At 49.9% G+C, this 21426-nt stretch overlaps 1 protein-coding gene across 1 annotated transcript; it reads left to right on the top strand.

Annotated features, from left to right (window-relative positions):
• The first annotated feature begins 7 nt into the window (after positions 1 to 7).
• On the top strand, positions 8 to 18607 carry DHX38 (DEAH-box helicase 38). Its single transcript, XM_014840776.3, has 27 exons — positions 8 to 337; positions 2380 to 2721; positions 3083 to 3270; positions 3940 to 4041; positions 4580 to 4727; positions 4885 to 5003; positions 5164 to 5240; positions 5799 to 5954; positions 6500 to 6661; positions 6866 to 6973; positions 7341 to 7453; positions 8991 to 9128; positions 9522 to 9708; positions 9856 to 10041; positions 10413 to 10553; positions 10914 to 11024; positions 11119 to 11235; positions 11420 to 11527; positions 11937 to 12049; positions 12815 to 13023; positions 13135 to 13289; positions 13721 to 13876; positions 13969 to 14103; positions 14308 to 14433; positions 14918 to 15013; positions 16754 to 16875; positions 18133 to 18607. Exons 2-27 carry the CDS (start codon positions 2399 to 2401, stop codon positions 18215 to 18217), a joined length of 3681 nt encoding a protein of 1226 aa, XP_014696262.3. The 5' UTR covers positions 8 to 337; positions 2380 to 2398; the 3' UTR covers positions 18218 to 18607.
• The last annotated feature ends 2819 nt before the right edge of the window (positions 18608 to 21426 follow it).

The raw sequence follows: 21426 nt of genomic DNA, 5'->3' as shown, positions 1-21426 counted from the left end.
GCTTCTCAGACTAGAGGCGGGGCTTGCCTCTTAGACTAAGCGTGATTGGTCGCAAGGAGACTCGGAAGTGTCTCGGATGAAAGCCCCAGAGGAGGGCACTCTAGCCTCGGAGCGTGGTCGCCTTCTAGCCAACACTGGGAGCCCGGACTCGGCGTTTTCCGGGCTGCTCTCAATGGTATCTTCGGACGGATAGAGGGGCCCGCGCAACGTATAATGGGACAATAATGGCGGCTCTCGAGGTTGGGATTTTGGCTCTTTAAGGCGGTCTGAGCAAGGGGTGGTGGCACCGGCACCCCAGAATCCGGGACAGAAGGTCCCGAGAGTCGGTCTTGGTGAGGTGAGTGCCCCTTCTTCCTTCTAACCTACCCTTCGCCAATCATGGCGGCTCCAGGCGGCAGATATCGGTCTCTCGCTCAGGTTGGGGTCCGGGTCTGGAAAGTCTTGTCCCTGTCACCCAACTTGCCTTACTCACCTTAGGGATGCTGCGCCAGTCCGTCCTGCCCCGGCCTTTCTTCTTGCTCTGGTCAGATCTTGCTGCCTGGCGCGGTCTCATTGAGGTCCAGGGATGCTGCCCGGGGTCTACCCTTCCTCAGGCCTCGGCATCAGCCTGCTGCCAGACGGACGCCGAGCCCGAGTAGGGCTCCTTGTGCCTTCCTCGTCTCTGTCACAGTGTCTCTCTACCAGTCTGCCTCCTCTACGAGAACATCAACTCCAAGAGGGCGGAGATTTTTGTGTTTTATTCTGTGCTCCATCCGTATTGCCCAGAACAGCGATTGACTCATAGAAGGCACTCAGTGAATAATTGTTGAATGAATAAATCCAGTTTCTTTCTTCATCGTTTTCTTCTTACCCCTTGTGGCTTCTTTGCCTTTAATCTTTCTCTAGAATCTATCCCTTAACTCCTTATTTGTTCTTCTCAGCACTTACTTAAGTCCTGTCTGTCAGACTCCTTGTCTTGTGCTGCTGGTGTCTTCCCTTGCTGTCTGTAGAAATGTTTGGCTTCCTGTCTCTTTTAATCAGTTTAAACTCATTCGTTCATTTATTTATCACATGTTTATTTTGCTAGGCACTGGGCATAGCAGTCAACAAGACAAGGTTCTCCTGCATAGAATGACATTCTAGGGATATATTTTGTAGTTCAGACTCCTGCTGAGCAGAGTCTGTGTATCTACCTTCCTGTTTAGATTTCCTCCCATGCAGACAGATGTCAACAATATGCAGCTTCCTTTTCTATTCTGCCTGATGGCATTTTTCAAATGCATCTGTTGTTTCTGTCCATATTATGAGTCTGGTCTGTGTGGCAATATTCTTCTGTAGAGCTGTGCATGTTAATTAGAGCTGGGCAAAACATTCTGGATTCTGGTGCTACCCTACTCTTTGACAGTTCCTTTGCTTCCTTGACTTGTTGGAATGAGGGGAATTATCCAAGCCCTCAAAATTGGTGTGTCTTTATAAGTGGATATTGTATAGCAGGAGGTAAATAGGAATTTGTTACAAGTTGAGTGCCAGCAAATCTTACAGTCACCTCAATACTTTTTAGAAACATTGTTTCCTAGACTACTGCTTCTCATCAGTATTTGTAGTGAGCATGGATTGTTATTAAACAGATTTTGATTGCTGTGAGGTAATTCTTTTCTGCAAAACACAACTGGTCCCATAAAAGCCACTAAAGTATGGATCACATGGATGGTAGCCTTATAGCCCCAAATCTCTCCTCTGCTTGTATCTGTAGTTTAAAGGGAGGGAGAAGTAGAAGAACTCATGTGAAAAAATGGCAAGGGACTCAATCAGTATATAGGAACACAGCAAATACAATAATGTAACAATCCTATTTATGTAAGTTTTTACAGTTACAGGGAACTTTCAGATGCACTTTCTTATTTCTCACAATCACTCCATGGATTAGGTAAAGTAAAAATTATTTCCATTTTACAGATACAGAAATTAGGCCTAACCAAAGACTAAGTTATTTGCTTACAATCAAACAGGTAGAATATGTCAAGCCTGGATTCTAATTACGGTTTCTGACTTCAAATCTAGTGGTATTTCCCCTACACTCCTTCTATAGATGCCACCAGGCTTTAGTAAGTGTCCCTTAGTGAGGTCTATTCTTGCCTAGGTGAGACCCTCTTGGATACTGGTGTTTGGGATGTGTGTGTATCTATTTCTGATTTGTGTTGGGGTGGTAGTAAGAGGATCTTCTGAGGTTGTCAATGACTTGTTGGAACGGTCTTGGCAAGAAATAGCTAAAGAAATCCTGGTTTTGAGAGGGAGGTTAACCCCCTAAATATACCTATAATTACTGTTATCCTGGGATATAGCCGAACCAAGCCTTCTCTCCTCTTATGTCTAATACCAAATGATTTGTCTTCCTTCCAGAGAAATCTCAGCACCTGTCATGGAGGACATCAGCGAGGATGCCTCGATCCATCGATTGGAAGGCACTGATCTAGACTCTCAGGTTGGCGGTCTTATTTGTAAGACCAAAAGTGCAGCCAGTGAGCAACATGTCTTCAAGGCCCCTGCTCCCCGCCCTTCATTGCTGGGACTGGACTTATTGGCTTCCTTGAAACGAAGGGAGCGAGAGGAGAAGGATGATGGGGAGGACAAGAAGAAGTCCAGAATCTCTTCCTACAAGGACTGGGAAGAGAGCAAGGATGACCAGAGAGACGCTGAGGAGGAGGGCAGTGACCAGGCTGGCCGAAGTAGCCGAAAAGACAGGTAAAGGCGTTAGGGTGGATTCACCCAAAGGAAATGAAAATGGAGGCCAGAAAATAACATTCCATATTTCTCTCTCAGTTTTCTTGGTGGACATTTAGAGCTTTATGGTTTTATTAGGATTTTGTAATGTTGAGGCCATGGAGGAATTAATATTTTCTTCAGATCTGTGAGGAACATTGAAAGGCTACTGAAGAGTAGATGATGGAGATTAGAAATGCTTTGCATTGTTGTCGGATATAAGCCTGCAGTACCAGGGAGATAAGTGGAAAAAGACAGGTCATTTTTTTGGCACAGCAAAAGGTTTGGGGCAAGGTTTTTCTCCTATGGAAGGGCTCTTTACCAACTGCCCTCCCTGTTTCAGACATTATCGATCTGCTCGGGTAGAGACTCCCTCCCATCCTGGTGGTGTGAGTGAAGAGTTTTGGGAACGCAGTCGGCAGAGAGAGCGGGAGCGGCGGGAACATGGTGTTTATGCCTCATCCAAAGAAGAAAAGGATCGGAAGAAGGAGAGATCGCGGGATCGAGACTCTGACCGCAAGAGAGACAGAGGTAAACTGCCCAGCATAGTTCCTGTTGCCTGTTAAGCATTTGAGTTAACATGTGTGCCTTTTTGCTGTTGCAGCAGTATTTATAACGCCCTTTAACGAGGGAGGCCTATTTTTATGTCAGCCTGGTTGGTTTTGACCCTCTTGGGATTGGGAATAGCAGGCAGTTGAGAAAAGAGCTGTTACTTGCAGCATAGCTACTTTGCTTGAGTGTGTGGTCCTTGTTTTATTGTGAAAATTGGTGATAAAGGTGATAATGGGTAATATACATTAGAGATCAGAGTTTACAGTAGTATTGGCAACAGAGAAAGGACAGTGCTATGGAGCAAAGCTAGACATAAAATCCAAGCTGACTTTGCTCAGTATTAAGTTTTATAGCTTATAGACTTGTAACCATCAAACAACTATTCACTGTAGACTTGTAACTATTCTTTTTTGAATTCTTGCAGGAAAATAACTGTTACTGTGAGTTTGAAACTTTCTAGCCAGTAACTATTTTTTCCCCTTGAGAGAAGGGGGATATGTGAGTTTCAGGAGTCCAGTGGACCGCATTAGAGCAGTGCAGGTGGCACCTGTGAGTGAGTGGGAAGGCTTGTCCTTTCTCTAGGGTGAAGATGGGTGGAAGTTAGGACGGGACACATGTTTTCTAAGCTCTGTGTGTAACTCTTGACAGATGAGCGGGATAGAAGCAGGCACAGCAGCAGGTCGGAGCGAGACGGAGGGTCAGAGCGCAGCAGAAGAAATGAACCGGAAAGCCCGCGACACCGACCTAAAGGTAGACTGAGCTGTTGCTCGTGGCGGTTTGTGACGGATCAAGTGTGTGAAGGCAGGGTGAGCGACTCCCATCCTCAGTGGGATTGCTGTGGACAGAGTCAGAATTCCTGATTCCACCATGAACTTCTTGGAATACTTGGTTCTGAGACAGGTGGGAAGACCCTGTGACCCTGTACCCCTCTGTTGAGATAGATATGTTCCTTTAAGGTGATAGGCTGGTTTCTGATTGGCCAGTTTTCCAAGTGGCAGGAAAGAAGAAGGATTTGTTAAAAAGAATTATTTATATTTTAGAGGGGTATGTTTGCAGAGATAAATTGGATATTCCTAAACATGTTGTTATAAACACAGTTGAAAACTGGACCGTTAAAATTCGGTTATCTTTAAAAACTGTCAGAACCATCTTATCCTTTATAACTAGGTGCAAAGTTTGTAAATAGTGAAAGAAAGAAATTTGGGGAATTGACTTTTGTCTAATAGTTCTGGAGCCATGTCCTGGTTAAATTAGATGTTTCCAGTGGATGTATCTTTTGTGGCCCCAGATGCAGCCACCCCTTCAAGGTCCACCTGGGAGGAAGAGGACAGTGGCTATGGCTCCTCAAAGCGTTCGCAGTGGGAATCGCCCTCCCCGACACCTTCCTATCGGGATTCTGAGCGGAGCCACCGGCCATCCAGTCGAGATCGGGATAGGTGATGTTCTGGGCAGAGCAGCCCAGTATCTCTGAGTGGGTGGCAAAGGGTGGGCATGATGAAGGTGAAGCGATCCAGGCCAGCAGATCAGGTGGCAGCCAGGGGGCATGGCTCAGCTTAGTGACTGTTTAGTGATGCTGGTTGTACTGTTTCCCAGGTCTGTGAGGAGCAGGTACTCAGATGATACACCTCTGCCAACCCCATCCTACAAATACAACGAGTGGGCCGATGACAGAAGACACTTGGGGTCTACCCCGCGTCTGTCCAGGGGCCGAGGTAAGGCAGGGTGGGGTCAGAGGCAAGAGAGCAGCGTCCCTCATCCTGGTGAGGCTGAGCAGAGCTGTGCTTCTGGAGCTCTGCGGCTCGGCAGGTCTGTTCCTGGCCACCGGGGATAAGCTGGGCTGTATGGACTGACCTGCCACCTCTTCTTTCTCAGGAAGACGCGAGGATGGTGAAGAAGGAATTTCGTTTGACACAGAAGAGGAGCGGCAGCAATGGGAAGATGACCAGAGGGTAAAAACTTTACATCTTCGAGGGACTCAGTGAGGGGTGGTGGCTGTCCATAGGTGAATAGGTGGCAAGGGGTGTCAGAGCATGAGGGCCACGAGTGACCCTCTAGCAGAACTGGACTTTGATGAGAGTGGTTCGCACTGGACATTCTCAGGGAGCCTGAGCTCTGTTCAGTCCTGAAGCCCTGGAATCTCTTTCCAGAGGCACAGGTCTCACAGTGAAACTTCTCACCTAAAGCAGGGCAGACCTAACTTTTCTAGTTATGTGTTGGTGCCACCATGTGGTAAATCTAAGAAGTGCTCTCATGAAGGGCGGGCGCATAGTCTTACATGTGTCAAGTTGGCCACTGGAGTTCCCCTCAAGATGGCTCGTCTTAGAGCAGGGTGGCCTCTGTCCTGCTCCTATCATGAGGGTTGCCCCACTGCAATAGTGACTTTTAGCAAGTCACTATTCTTCTTACCAAGTCACAGTGACTTCTTACCTCTCCTCCTCTTCTGGCTGTGTCTTGTGCATAAACTTGATCTGTCCCTTGTTCTCATTGCTTTGTTTTATGTGCTGCAGCAAGCTGACCGGGATTGGTACATGATGGATGAGGGATACGATGAGTTCCACAATCCGCTGGCCTATTCCTCCGAGGACTACGTGAGGAGGCGGGAGCAGCATCTGCATAAACAGAAGCAGAAGCGCATTTCGGCTCAGCGGAGACAGATCAATGAGGTGAGGCCACCTATAGTAGTTGGAGCAGATTCAGAGCTGGAGTTGGGGCACATGGGAGAAGCAGCAGGTCATGTCCATTGATGACAGCACAGCTTGTCACCCCAGAGCCGAAGTGCTGGATGTAGCTCTACCCACCTCTGGAGGTAGAGGAGGGGTGGGCGTGGAACCTTTTATACCTTAAAAAAACCCCAACTTGGAACTTCTCTCTTTTGTAGTTCTTCCTTGAGGGGTGCTGTTGATGGGAACCGATATGGTGGGGTCTGTGTTCTTTGGGTCTCTGAGTGGGGCTGGAGACAGTCATCATTTGTCCATATAGAGGTTCTGACTTAGATATAAAGTGCTGCTGCTTGGGAAAAGTACTGCAGACGACTTAGGGTCGGCGACTCTTCTGCTTAAGGAGCTGCAGGTTAGAGAGGCCTGTGACATCTCTGTGGCGCCCGCCCCATGGCTCTCCTGTCAGGACTTGATGTGTGAATTTGCCTGGTGACCTTCAGGATGACCTTTCGGTTGTAGTCTGAGTGTGGTCTCCCATTGCGTCCTCACAGGATAACGAGCGCTGGGAGACCAACCGCATGCTCACCAGTGGGGTGGTCCATCGGCTGGAGGTGGACGAGGACTTTGAAGAGGATAGCGCAGCCAAGGTGCATCTGATGGTGCATAATCTGGTGCCTCCCTTTCTGGACGGGCGCATTGTCTTTACCAAGCAGGTGAGGTTCCTCTGACCAGAGAGGACAAAGCTCAGAAAGACCTGAAGTGGAAGAATAAAGCGGGGAAGGAAGGGAGATGGGAGAAAAGTCCCCATCACAATAGGGTAGCCACTTCTTTAATTTCTGAGGGCGATTATGAAATGGACCTTCTTACTGAGTTTAGTGATAAATCGGGAATTTCTCTTTTTCCTCAATCTCCTGCAGCCAGAGCCTGTGATTCCAGTCAAGGATGCCACTTCTGATCTGGCTATTATTGCTCGAAAAGGCAGTCAAACGGTGCGGAAGCACAGGGAGCAAAAGGAACGCAAAAAGGTTGGTTTCTTGTCACGTGGGGCTGTGGAGTCTCTGCATATTTTTCTTTTCTTTTCCTCTTTTTGAATATCGTATTAGACCTCACAGATAGGGTTCCTGTTGGAAGCTGGGGGACACTACAGAGCAAGAATCAGCCCTTGGAGGAGGGCATTGTGTTCCTCCACCAGGGCATTGGTGAAGACAACCACAGGGCCTGGTGTTTTGGGAACTTGAGGCTGGAAGATTGGAATGCATGGCTCAGTGCCACCACTGCCTTGTGGGGGTTTACCACCTGCTAGAGGAAACCAGTTATCAAACGGGATTGATTTTCCATTGGCTGCAGTTGTGTCACAGGATGGAGCAGACATAGTTTTTGTGTCTTTTTCAGGCTCAACACAAACATTGGGAACTAGCTGGAACCAAACTGGGAGATATAATGGGTGTCAAAAAAGAGGAAGAGCCGGATAAAGCTCTGACGGAAGATGGCAAAGTGGACTACAGGTGGGAGTCTTGGCCAGCGGTGGGCCATCTCTGAAGACTGGGGCCCTCAAGGGCGCTCGGCCGTGGGAATGATGGAATTCATGGCTCATGAACAGGAAAAAGATAGGATGTCACTTTGTGATTCTGGTCTCTTCCTCCTGGTTTCGTTCTCCTACCATCTTCAGCTTTTCCTCGCTCTTATTCCTATTCCCACCACTCCTCCTACGGTAGGAGCTTCCTCTGTGCCAGGCAGCGTTTGACACCTCACAGATACGCACCGGTTGAATTTTCCTGTGACAGTACACAGGATAGGCGCTATCACCATTCCCATTTTTCACGTGAGGACAATGAGGCCCAGGGAGGTTGAGTAACTGGTTTGAGGTCACCGTGTAGTAAGTAGTGGAGTTAGGATCACACCCAGTCTGGCTTTGGAGGCCCTCTCTCAGCCTCTCTGCTGAAGTGCCTTTCACATGCTCAGTGTGGGGAGGTGGGGTTTGTCCCCTTAGATTTCAGTTTAACATAAGGAAGAACATTTTCTTTCTTAATAGGTTTAAAAATAGCAAGGTTGTCTTACCAGATAGTGACTTTCCTATTCATGGAGGTATTTAAGTAGATGTCGGATCACTGCTTATTGGGATTCTCACGTTGGGTAGGTGACTGGACTCAAATGTTACCTGTTAATCTTATCCTTTGAGCGCTCTCACGTCCTATTGAACTGTCATCTGAGTTAATAATTCTCTGTACCCCTTTGAGAATGTCCGAATGACAAGTTGCTACTATTGATCAGCCCTCCGTAGTCTCTTGTTAATTTAACCCCTTAGGTGTTAATTGTCAGCTGATCAGGAGTGACTGGGACATTAGAAATAGGAAACTTGACAGAGTGTAGGGTAGATCAGAGGACAAGTTCTGGGGCAGGGGTGGGTGGAAGACTGTGGGCCGCTGTGGCACTGAGCTGGGGTCTTTTTGCCATGCAGTCTTGGGAATATTACACAGTGCTTTTGAGTCTTGGCATATGTACATGTGTCAGATATTTGAGTGCTTTCAGTAGAAGTTGTAGGTAAATATTAAGTGGGATTGTTCTCATACTTCTTTGAAAACGAGACTCTGTCCTCCTGCCAAGAGGAGGGAGGAAGTCTCACTTTGGTTGTGACTCTCCCCCGTGACTCCTCCTTTTAGCCCTTTAAGGGTTATGCTGAAACAGCCCAGGGGTGGTCTCTGCATGGTAATGACCTGGTCATTACAGCTTCTCCTCTAGTTTTTTTCGGGCAGAGATTTTCCTGCTTGCTAATCTGTACCTCCTCTGAGCCGTATGTAGCTCTGATTGACGCGAGGTGTGGAGTGTGTTGTGGATGGTGGAATCTCAGATGGCAGTTCCAGTCCCTTAGGCTGGAGGAGACGAGATGCATCTCGATCACCTGGCTGCTCTGGTGTCTCAAAGATTCATGGCATCTTGTTGAAGTAGTTCTCATTCTTGGGGGTAGGAGGAAGGGCAGTAACCCAATCAGGAGGGGAAATGTGCGTAATCGTGCAGAGTGCTTAGGCTGCTGTGTGTTCTCAGGACAGAGCAGAAGTTTGCAGACCACATGAAGAAAAAGAGTGAAGCCAGCAGTGAATTCGCGAAAAAGAAGTCAATTCTGGAGCAGAGGCAGTACTTGCCCATCTTCGCGGTGCAGCAGGAACTGCTCACTATTATCAGGTACTTCCGCCCCAGGGCCCGGGAATCCCAGTAGGGCATCGGGTGTCCTCCTTGTCTCTTGGGTTTACTCAGAAGCTCCTTTTCTTTTGGGAATTGCATCTGATGGAGAAGGGAAGGAAATCTTTTTCTCTGACATGGGTGCCCTGTGCTACACTGTGTGAAGGAAGCAAAATGGCATCCTTTTGTCTTAGTTCACTTGTTTGAACCTCACCATCTTCTAGACATTTCAGGCAGTGTCTCAGTATGGGGCTGTTTTCCCAGGGAACTCCTCCTCTCTGAGGAAGCATGCTCGTTGAATAGCCAGGCGTGGGGATGGGAGGTGGCAGTGTCTTCCAGGAGGCTCAGAGGTGGCCTTCCACTCAGCTCATTCGCCCTTGCTTTCTCTCCCTGTAGAGATAACAGCATCGTGATTGTGGTCGGGGAGACAGGGAGTGGTAAGACCACTCAGCTGACCCAGTACTTGCACGAAGATGGTTACACGGACTACGGGATGATTGGGTGCACCCAGCCCCGGCGTGTGGCTGCCATGTCGGTGGCCAAGAGAGTCAGTGAAGAGATGGGGGGAAACCTGGGCGAGGAGGTGAGTAGGCACAAGGGCTGAGCCGTGTAGTTGTCATGCTGTAGCCTCCGTCCGTTTGAGCTGATCTGCTAAGGCCTGGACCCAGCCTGGGGAATGCTGGTGGTGAGCTGGTGCCCAGAGCTTCTGAGCCACCTCTCTGACCTCTAGGTGGGGTATGCCATCCGCTTCGAAGACTGCACTTCCGAAAATACCTTGATTAAATACATGACGGACGGGATCCTGCTCCGAGAGTCCCTCCGGGAAGCTGACCTGGATCACTACAGTGCCATCATCATGGACGAGGCCCACGAGCGCTCTCTCAACACGGACGTGCTCTTTGGGCTGCTCCGGGAGGTGAGGGCTGTGTGGTACCATCCCTCTGTGCACATGGGACTGACCAGTGCGCTGCCAGTAGTTAGTGACTGAGGCGCTCCAGGTGGGCTGGGGAAGCTCAGGGGGTCTCTGATAGGCCAGAGCTTCCCCTGAGGCCTCAGTGCTATGTTCAGACCTGGTAGTGTGTTTACTCTGTTCTTGCTCAGCTGAAGTCACTCGTGGTTTGCTTGGCTGTGGCTCCATGGGTTCAGTCTTTAGAATTGTTATGAATCTGATAGGCTCGTTCGTCCACTTTGGCTTCTGTTTCATTTGGGAGTATTGCTGATGAGATGAGGGTGGAAGCAAAGGGTCTTAACCCTCTGGGGAAGCCTCTGACTGACCTCTTCTCTTAGGTGGTGGCTCGGCGCTCAGACCTGAAGCTCATTGTCACATCAGCCACTATGGATGCAGAGAAATTTGCTTCCTTTTTTGGGAATGTTCCCATCTTCCACATCCCTGGTCGGACCTTCCCTGTTGATATCCTTTTCAGCAAGGTACTGAGGCCTCCATCTTTTGAACTGACCCTGACCTCTGAAGAGGAGCCAGTTGGAGGGCGTGGGTAGGGTACTGAGTTGGGAAAGGTTTCTGGGTACCGTGGGGCAGATGGGGCAGCCTGCAGCTCCACGGCTTGGAGAGAAAGGCCTGTGCTCTGGGGAGGTTTTGTTTTATTGTTTCTTTGGAGCAGAAGCGTAAGCCCCAGGGAGGGCAGTCAGGCCCATCCACAGGTGTGGCAGATCTGAAAGTCTGCTGGCTCTAGTCCCAGACCAGTAACTGGCCACCACTTCCCAGGGGGGTGCTTGGGCTGCATTTTCCTTGATACTTCCCTCTGATGATGTCTTTGGCTGGTGTTGCAGACCCCGCAGGAGGATTACGTGGAGGCCGCAGTGAAGCAGTCCTTGCAGGTGCACCTGTCAGGGGCCCCAGGGGACATCCTTATCTTCATGCCTGGCCAGGAGGACATTGAGGTGCGTGCCTCGGTCATGACTGTGATGAATGGATGTATCAGGGGTATGAGAGTTTGGGGCTCCAGTGTCTCATGGCTCCTCTCTCTGCCCTCAGGTGACCTCAGACCAGATTGTGGAACATCTGGAGGAACTGGAGAATGCACCCGCCTTGGCTGTGCTGCCCATCTACTCCCAGCTGCCTTCTGACCTCCAGGCCAAAATCTTCCAGAAGGTGTGACAGCGAGAATGTCTGTTCTGGGTCCCCACTTTGGGTCCCCCTGGATTCTCCCATAGGACGGCAAGAGAGAGAGGGTGTTCTTTTTCTGGCAGGGGTGGGGGGTGCTCTTTCCCCTGTGGAGTCTTTCCTACCTGAGGGCCTACAGCCTTCCCTCCCTGCACGTCCTCCCCGGCTCTAGGCTCCAGATGGCGTTCGGAAGTGTATTGTTGCCACCAACATTGCTGAGACATCCCTGACTGTCGATGGCATCATGTTTGTTATTGACTCTGGTTATTGCAAATTAAAGGTAAGAGAAGACCCAGGCACCTGGGCCCTGGGCCCTCACCCAAAGCTAACTCAGCTTAGGGGTTAGGAAGGCAGGCCCCGGGTCCTCAGCCCTCAAACAAGGGATGCATGTGGGAGTGGTAGTGGTGTTTAAGAGGTTAATGTTTGAGTGCTGATTTTGCTATGTGCTTGATTCATTTAATCCTTCTGATAACTGTGAGGTAGATAATCGAATAACTCAGTAGAAATCCCAGAGCTGGTATTTGTGGGGAAATTGCTTGAGGTTCCTGCTTCAAAGGGATGACTGCCTCCACCGCTAAAGCACTTTGTGCTGCGATGTGTAGCAACCAGGGTTTGTCTGTCTTTGTCTCAAGGCTGCCTTCCTTTTCCCCTCACTCTGTCCTTAACTAGCTCTTTGCCACCCTTTCTAGGTCTTCAATCCTAGGATTGGCATGGATGCTCTGCAGATCTACCCGATCAGCCAGGCCAATGCCAACCAGAGGTCGGGGCGAGCCGGCAGGACGGGCCCAGGTCAGTGTTTCAGGTAGGAGCCCTGTGCTAGCCTGCTTTCTGGGGCAGCGCTGGGATTGCTGAGTGTGGAGCCCAGGCTGTGGTGGGTGGGATTGGACTGTGCCCCAGCGGAGGGATGCTGGCCCTCGAGCTGATCCGGGGGCTGCGGACCAGTGGTGGGGCTGCCACTCGTTGGTCTTCTCATCATATGCTGCTGAGTGGAAGAAGTAGCCTTTGCAGGCAGCTCTGAGGTCTGAGCGGCTTCGGGTTGGGGGCAGACCTACATTGAATGTACCTGCAGTGAAGACCAGTAATTACAGCACGCCTCCCTTCAAGGGTAGATCTGGACAAATTCCATCATTGGTTCTTTTTGACTTCCCAATTATTCTCTTTTTTTTTGGTTCTGATTTTTAAAAATAATGTATTCACTATAGAAATTTAGGAAATACAGAAAACTATAACGAAAACCCAGCCATAATTCTGGTCCCAGGCTCATTGATTCCAGAAATGAAACAAACATGTAGGAGACTCCAGCAGAAAAGTGAATTGGGAGGATTGAGTTTGAATATGTGGAGTTTGTAATACAAAGAGAAAGGGGGTGGTGGGGGGAAGGGATGAGCACTACTCCCTGCCATGGCTTTCAGCCGTGCTGGCTGTGCTGGGCACACATGCAGTGAGAGGCTGAGGGCGTGCTGGTCTTCCACCTCAGTGATCCCTGCGTAGGCAGCCAGGCGCGTGTGAGAAGCTGAGCCGGCTGCGTGGTGGTAGGTGCAGCAGGACTCGGCCTTCTCCCTGGCAGGCTGTACACCCAGAGTGCCTATAAGAATGAGCTCCTGACCACTACAGTGCCCGAGATCCAGAGGACCAACCTGGCCAACGTGGTGCTGCTGCTCAAGTCCCTTGGGGTGCAGGACCTGCTGCAGTTCCACTTCATGGACCCGCCCCCGGAGGACAACATGCTCAACTCCATGTATCAGCTCTGGATCCTTGGGGCCCTGGACAACACAGGTGCTGCGGCCCCGGGAGCCGGGCAGGGCCTCATGGGCTCTGGCGCCTGGGTTCTCTCCCTCTTCACTACACTGTGTTTGTTGAATATCTGGATTTGCTTCTCTCTCTTAGGCGGTCTGACCTCGACTGGGCGGCTGATGGTGGAGTTCCCGTTGGACCCAGCCCTGTCCAAGATGCTCATTGTGTCCTGTGACATGGGCTGCAGCTCTGAGATCCTGCTCATTGTCTCCATGCTCTCCGTCCCAGCCATCTTCTACAGGCCCAAGGTGGGCAGGTGGTGTCCAGCTCTTCTCCTCCCAGAAGCCTCAGGGGGAGTTATGGGATTAGAGAGGGGAATAGTTTCTCTCAGTATCAGTAACGTGGACTGGAGGGGGAGGGAGCAAAGTTTCCACAGAATGATTTTGCTGTTTTCTTTTAAGCAGGTTGGGCTGGGGAAAGGACAAGCTACCTCAGTGGTTCTCAGGGAGTGTTTTGGAAATTTGCAGGAGCAGATTTTTATCTTCTAGCGTGGTTGTACTTGAGCTCTCACATTTTAGAATAAATATAAACGACTTTATTTTTCCTGTATCGTTGGGGCATTGTACTGATGGGTTTGAAGTTGTGAGTGCGGGTAGGTGAGAGTGTGAGGACCTCCTGGCTCTTCACAGCGGACTTCACATAGACTCCCCCGTGCTTAAAGTCCTTTTTCCCTTCCTAGGGGCGAGAGGAGGAGAGTGATCAAATCCGGGAGAAGTTTGCTGTCCCCGAGAGTGATCATTTGACCTACCTGAATGTCTACCTGCAGTGGAAGAATAATAATTACTCTACCATCTGGTGTAATGATCATTTCATCCATGCCAAAGCCATGCGGAAGGTGGGGGCAGTGGCCCAGATAGGCTGTTGGGGTGAGGGGTGGGAGGCAGCGGAAGGAGGTCTCCATCCCGGCCTGCCTGTGTCCTGCTCTAGGTCCGGGAGGTGCGGGCTCAGCTCAAGGACATCATGGTGCAGCAGCGGATGAGCCTGGCCTCATGTGGCACCGACTGGGACATTGTTAGGAAGTGTATCTGTGCTGCCTATTTCCATCAGGCAGCCAAGCTCAAGGTGAGCCCAGAGGAGCCCAGTGAAAATGTGGCCCCTTCCTGGCCTGAGACTTCTGTGAGGGCACAGTTCTTCCCTTTGTCACTCTGTAGTTCTACAGATCTGGGCTTCCCCCCAAAGTCTGTGTCAATACTGTTAAGGGACAAGGTAGCTGCCCAAACGAGCAGTGTTTTCCTAATGGGGCTGCCTGCTGTGTCTCTTCCTCAGGGAATCGGAGAGTATGTGAATATCCGGACAGGGATGCCCTGCCACTTGCACCCCACCAGCTCCCTCTTTGGAATGGGCTACACCCCAGACTACATAGTGTATCATGAGTTGGTCATGACCACCAAGGTGAGTCTTTTCTAAGGCGGGCTTGCGTGACGTAGGCCTGCCTGGCTGGGCCAGGCTTTGTAACCCTTCACTGCCTTCTGGCATGGGCTTTGAGCTTGGGAACCTTGAGGCCACATGTGTTGCTTTGAGGTCAGGGGTTTGGGGACGTCAGCCTCCAGATTACTGTGGCCTCGACTGCCGGCAGTATGGTTTCCTACTTGTTGCCTGGGACGAGCAACCCCCTTTGGTGTCGTTGGAAAGGTTTTCTGAGTGGCTGGGCCTTTTCTCTCGGATACTAGGGGGCGTTTTCTCCAGCATGAGGAATTTGGATGGGAGGAGGGATTCAGATTCCAGTGTCTGGGGCTTTTCCCTGCCCTCGTCAGCCGCACAGGCCCAGGGGTAGGGCCCGTCTCACCCAGCTCCTGATCGTGGAACCGCTCTGGGAGGGACAGCCTGAAGCACTGGCCCTTCTGTGACCACAGCTTTGTGGCCCTTCCGCCTGCAGGAGTACATGCAGTGTGTGACCGCTGTGGACGGGGAGTGGCTGGCGGAGCTGGGCCCCATGTTCTACAGCGTGAAACAGGCAGGAAAGTCTCGGCAGGTAAGGGTCCTGCACGGTCCTGGGCGTTCTGTTGGCCTGTGGGATCCATTTTTCCCTCAGCCTGGCCATCTGACCCCCTCTTACTTCTCTCTCAGACGTAAACATTGTGATCCAGCCAGGCTGGTCTGTCTGATTCCCCCACTCACTCCAGTTGCTTGGTCTGTTGAGCTTTTTTAAAAAGAAAAACTTATTTAAAAGTCCATATATTTGTAAAAGTGGAAAAAACAGTATAAGGAGCTGCCATGAATTCATCATGTAGCTCTATAATCATCAACATTTTGCCAGACTTCTTTCACTTGCTCCCTCTGCATACCTGCCCGTTTTTTTCCTGGAATATTTTATTTTATTTTATTTTTTTATTTTATTTTATTTTTTTTTAAAGATTGGCACCTGGGCTAACAACTGTGGCCAATCTTCCTTTTTTTTTTTTCAAAGATTGGCACCTGGGCTAACAACTGTGGCCAATCCCCAAACCCGCCCCGTACACAGTTGTATATCTTAGTTGCACGTCCTTCTAGTTGTGGGATGTGGGATGCTACCTCAATGTGGCCTGACGAGTGATGCCATGTTTGCGCCCAGGACCCGAACCCTGGGCCGCCGCAGCGGTGTGCGTGAACTTAACCACTCGGCCACGGAGCCAGCCCTCTTCCTGGAATATTTTAAATCATAGCTCAGACTTTATGTTTTTTCACCCGTAAATACTTGCATATGCATCTCTAAAAGGACTTTTTTTTAATTAAAATGTAACCTCTGTGCCATTATCACTCAACAGAATTAATCCTTAATTAAGTCTCCAGTCCTTATTCATATTTCTCCTTTTATCTCAAAGAATTTTTTATGATTGATTTGCTTGAATTAGGATCCAAACATTGAAATTCACTATAATATGTATTAAGTCTTTTATTCTAGAACAGGCTCTGTCCCCACCCTTTTTTTAATGAAGACATTGATTTATTAGAGAAACCAGGTCATTTATCTTGTAGAATGTTCCATGGTCTGTATTGGGCCGATTGCTTCCCCATGGTGTTATTTATCTTGTGCCTGTATCCTGTGTATTTTCTGTAAACTAGTAATTAGTTTAAAGCCTTGGTTAGATTCAAGTTCAGGTATTTTGGGCAAGGATGCATGAATGCACATGGTGCTGTGAACTTGGTTTTAGATCCTATCAGGAGGCACATAAGGTCTGCTGGTCCCTGTTTTGGTGATGCTAAGATTGATGTGTGGTTCCGCCTGATCCCCCTGTTAGAAATTCTCTGCGTCCTGCTCCATCTCCTCGCAGTCTTCGTGCCCATCCATTAGCTCCATTATTTAGGGGTGCAGAATGTTGCCGGGCTTTTGCTCCCTTTACCCGCAGCATAGTCCTCCCCAAACCTGGCCTGCACACGTCTTCCTTAAGTCTGTTCTTTCCAGCCAGATGGTCATGTCTTCCCTACTTCTAGTACATCCTGCCATGGTCACGAACCTCATAAGAAAATGTAAGCAGTTGCTGAATTGAGTGCTGAGGCATGACAGGGTTAGGACTGAATCATCCACTGTCTATCTTGAATCAATGAGAAAAGCCAGCCTTGGCCTCAAAAGGAGAGGTGGCCTTGGTGCTGGGGCAGGGAGCCGCATGGCCCTGCCCCTGAGAGTTGGCACGGTCTACACAGCACCAGGCTTACAGCAGGGAGATGGGTGCAGACGAGGCCTGCTCACCTGCCAGTCCTCAGTGGCCCCAGTACCTTTGTCTTCTTTCTCCAGGAGAACCGCCGACGGGCCAAAGAGGAGGCCTCTGCCATGGAAGAGGAGATGGCGCTGGCTGAGGAGCAGCTGCGAGCCCGGCGGCAGGAGCAGGAAAAGCGCAGCCCCCTGGGCAGTGTCAGGTGAGCTTCAGCCTTGGGAGGCTCCAGGGACCAGCCTGATGGACCGACCAGGCCCCGACGCAGGGTCATGAGTTAAGAGAAGTTGAATGTGTGGAGGTGAATTGGTGATAGAAATTGACTATGGTCACATGTGGAGACATGGGAGCTGTTCTGAACATGCTTTCAAGGGGCGGCGATACACCGGCAGCTCCCGGTCCTTGTTGGTGGTGTTGGATTGAGGGCCTGAGGTGGGCTGGAGTAGCAGGGTAGGTCACAGCTCTACTGACAAGCAAGGGCTTGGAAACCACAGTGGGGAAGGGAGAAGGGAGCCTTGGGCTTCGGTGTCTGTGCTGGTGCCCAGAGTTAGGTCAGACTTTACAGGTGAAGGGCACAGTCTTCCACAAGACTGCCCTCACCCAGGTCACCCTCCCTTCGGACCAGCCGTTACAAATTTGGGGCTACCCCTGGACTCCCTCAGGTTTGAGAATTTGCTAGAACAACTGGCAGAATTCAGAAAAGTACTACATTTATGATTACAGTTTTATTATAGCAAAAGGATACAAATCAGAACCAGCCAAAGGGAGAGATGTATAGAGTGAGGTCTGGAGGGTCCCAGATGCGAAGCTTCCATTGTCCTCAGGGCTGCATCACCCTCCCATATCAGTGTGTGTGACAGTATGCACAGAATATTGCTGACCAGGGAAGCTCACCCGAGCTTGGGGGCCAATTTTATAGGGCTTTCATTATGTAGGCATGTAAATTGAATCGGTACTCATGTGGCTGACTCAGTCTCCAGACCTCCCTCCCCAGAGGATGGACTGACATGAGGCTCAAAGCACAGCTCTCCAGTCACACTGTTGGTCTTTCTGACCCGGCAGCCCCCATTCTGAGTCATCTTGTTAGCATAAATTATCAGATGTGGTCCGAGGGCCCATCGTGGATAACAGACACACTCCACTCCTTGGAAATTCCAAGGGTTCAGAGATTATCTCCTAGGAACTGAGGACAAAGGCCAGCCAGATTCTTTATTATACAGCTGGAGTGGCAGCCTGGTGAGGTGAATGGAGGCTACCTCCATAGCTCACCTAGGGGAGATGAAAGGAGTCTCAAAAACTCTATCTTAGAACATTCCTTAGTGGATATCGGAACGAGGTGATACTTTATTCTGCTCCCACTCACAAATGGGGAAGGCAGGGGAGTGGAAATGTGCTGGGAGAGAAGACCCTTCAGTCCCAAAGCCTGCAGTGTGATTCCTAAGCCCTCTTTCTCTGTCTTCAGGTCTACGAAGATCTACACTCCAGGTCGGAAAGAGCAAGGGGAACCCATGACCCCTCGCCGCACGCCAGCCCGCTTTGGGCTGTGAGCTGAGGCTGTCGCTGCAGAAGGTGGGAGCCAGGAATTGAGTCCTGAGCCCTGTGTCTGGAGCACACGGGGCCTTCCTGTGTGTTTGCATCTGTGTGCCTCTCAGCCCCTGGGGGAAGCTCCTGCTGAGGCTAGGCTCTGCCAGGGAGGAAGGAGGAGTTCCTCAGCACAGGTGCAGGGCTGCAGAGCAGCTGTGAAGCTGCCAGGGCCGTGAGAGGTGGCTGGACCCATCGTATCCAGATAAGCCATCCCGAGGACGCTTGGTGTATAAATGACTTGGCTGTGACTGTGTTTTTTAAAATTCTTGTGTAAAGCAGCAAAATAAACCTAGAGGGGATTGTAATTTGGTTATAATTCAAGATTTGGAAATAAATTTATTATTTGTAAAGTGTTATTGTATTTCTGTTCCTTTCCCCCTACACTGCCCTAAATCACCCAAGAAAGAGAAGATGGGCAGGACCCGGACCTGACTTTCTCCTAGCAACTTGGCTTGACTTGTTTCTGTTCTCCAAGCGGTGCCTCTTAGAGGAGGGGTTGGCAGGGTGGGACACAGCTGGCAGGGAAGGAGAATGGGCTAGGGCACCAGCACTGGGCAGGCCACACTCTCAGGCACTCAGCTCCTCCTAAGGCTGCTGGGCAGTGGCAAGGTTGGCTGTGGTGGCCAGGAAATGAGAGGGAAGTGAGCAACTGCATGTCCTCTGCCCTTCCCCAGGGGTGGGTTGGCTGCTCTGTTGCTCAGAATGGCAGAAGTCTCTACTCTGTATGTGTAAGGGCTGTGTATTGATGGAAAAATAGTGTAAAATGTTGCTTACTAATTTTCAGGTAAAAGATGATCCTTATGCTGGAATCACTAGTCTTTTCTTAAGTGGCCTCTTAAGTCCGCTGAGGTGGCCTTTTGGGTATTTGGCCCTTTGCATCACCCGTGGTCTGTGTTTTATTCCTCTAGCCTTGGGCTTCTGCCAGGTGTGCTGGTTCAGAGGTTCTGTGTTGGGGCTGAGTCACCGACAGACTCGGGGCTCAAAAGTGTTGAGACAGGCCAGCACTCGGTGTGAGCTCCTGGTGCCTGGCTCACGCCGAGGTTAGTTCCCCTCCCTTTCTCTCCTGGGATTTGAATTTCCGTCCATTGTAACTCAACATAAGTTAAAATGGAAGTCAATTTATGGGTAAGTTTGGAAGCCAGGCTTTGCCCCCCGGCACCAAGTACCGGCTGTACTTCCATTCTTTTTGCCTCTCACCACCTTTATTGGGGACGCAGGTGGAAACTGACTTCTCACGGCTCTGGGGTGGAGAGAGGGCTTCCAGCTGCCTGCCTGGGAAGGCTTCTTTTCTAATCTTGGCCCTGCCCTGAAGGGCTGGGAGAAGGTGTCCACCTGCTCTGTGGAGAGAAGTGAGCTGGGTATGTGATCTGTTTATAGCCTGGGGCTTGGGGTGCAACAGAATAGGAAAAAAGATGGGGGTTCCAGTTAATGGTTTTACTACTAACAGGCTGAGACTGTGGTCACAAACTCACCTTCAAGTCCCTTAGATAAGAAAAATGAGGCCAGAGAGGTTATGAAAACCATGGGTCCACTCCACTCTTCTAGTTTAAAAGCAAGACACACCCGGGAAGGGACACTTGCACACAGAGGTGCCACAAGATGAGTGGGGAGGCTCCCTGCCCACAGCGGCTCTACCGGAATCTATTTTGCTGTTGGGACTTCTGCCTATGAGTCTGTCTGCTCCTGTGTCTCCAGTGTTTTCTTTTTAATAAGGGACCCTTTCCATTCACGTCCACCTTAAGGTTTCCCCCCAGCCTTTATACTCTGATTCTCACCATCTTTTCCTCGGATGATAACTCATTCTTTTTCCAGAGATGCGTTTCTGTGACAATGGCCCTGAAGTCGGTTCCTGAGACTGGCTTTCAGGCTTCTGGGTGTGAGGGGCCAGGAAGGCTGTTGAACTGGACATCTTTACAGGGGTCCCCTGCCTTCTCAGTCACGTGCATCTATCCTTTAATGTCTCGTTGATGGTGACAGGGTACTTTAGACACATTAGAAACGTCATTAGGTGAGGGTCTCAGACTGAGAGAGGGGGCTCATTCTGGGGGCCCCAGAGCTTGCTTGCCAGGCTCTGTCAGCTTCCTCCTCAGCTGGGCTGCATAGAGAAGGCTCAAAAGGCAAGTGCATATGTGGCAACATGGTGATTCTGGGGAAGTCCCCCTTCTCTTTAGTAAAGAGGTGGGCTGAGGTGGCTGATGTTTGCTCTGGGATCCTTCAGCTCAGGGGGAGAACTATACCCCAAGTGGGTAGAAGAGGATCTGCCACTAAAAGGATTCTTCGGGCCCCAGGTATCAGAATGTGAGTGACATCTTCTCACTCAGTGGCCAAACCTCTTATTTTATTTATAATCCCCTTTGCTAAGTGATGGGTTTTGTAACCATCTCTTTCTTTTCTATTTTTTTTAGAGCAGTTTCAGGTACATAGCAAAATTGAGCAGGAGGTACAGAGATTTCCCATATACCCCTGGCCCAGCACATGTACAGCTTCTCCCACCATCAACATCCCCCACCATAGTGGTTCATTTGTTACAATCGATGGACCTACACTGACACATCACTATCACCCAAAGTCCATAGTTACATTAGGGTGACTCTTGGTGTCGTACACTCTATGGATTGGGACAAGTATATAATGACATGCATCTGCCATTGTAGTATCATAGAGACCATTTCCTTCTAATATCAGTTGTTCAAACTACTTTTTAGGAACCCACTTCTTTGGCTATTTCTTAAGGAATTACAGGCAGGCAATACTCAGCTTCCCTGCCCTTTCTCCTGTCTTTAGGGAAACCACATTTCTCTAAGTCCAAACCCTCCTTTCAGTGAGGTCGCCTGCATGGCTGGGCTTGCAGGGCCAGATGGCTGGGTGACATATCAATGTTTTTCTGGCTCTGCTGCCTCTGTGCTCCCCATAACTCACTGCCTGCTTTGCTCTGGTGCAACACCTCACAGGAAGTGAAAGACAACTCTGAAAAAATATACAACATTCAAAGTATCCAGATATGGTCAATTTGGCCAACGTCTACGAAACCTTTTTGTACGTTTTAGAGACAAAAGCCCTCTTTAGTAGACTGTGCTGGGGACTTTAATGTCATTGAACTTTTATTTGAACAAATGAGTCACAGCCTAGAACTAGGAAGCCATTTCGTTAGTACCAAATTCTTCAGTCTTTT

Source organism: Equus asinus, chromosome 28, assembly GCF_041296235.1.
Source record: "Equus asinus isolate D_3611 breed Donkey chromosome 28, EquAss-T2T_v2, whole genome shotgun sequence".
In the NCBI taxonomy this organism is placed as follows: Eukaryota; Metazoa; Chordata; class Mammalia; order Perissodactyla; family Equidae; genus Equus; species Equus asinus.
This window is presented reverse-complemented; position numbering and strand designations above follow the sequence as displayed.

Bases quoted from the DNA above. Each gene is read 5' to 3' on its own strand.
- DHX38 (XM_014840776.3), top strand. From the start codon at position 2,399: ATGGAGGACATCAGCGAGGATGCCTCGATCCATCGATTGGAAGGCACT. The intron at 4,728-4,884 runs GTGATGTTCTGG...ACTGTTTCCCAG, and splicing joins TCCAGTCGAGATCGGGATAG to GTCTGTGAGGAGCAGGTACT. The intron at 5,004-5,163 runs GTAAGGCAGGGT...CTTCTTTCTCAG, and splicing joins GCGTCTGTCCAGGGGCCGAG to GAAGACGCGAGGATGGTGAA.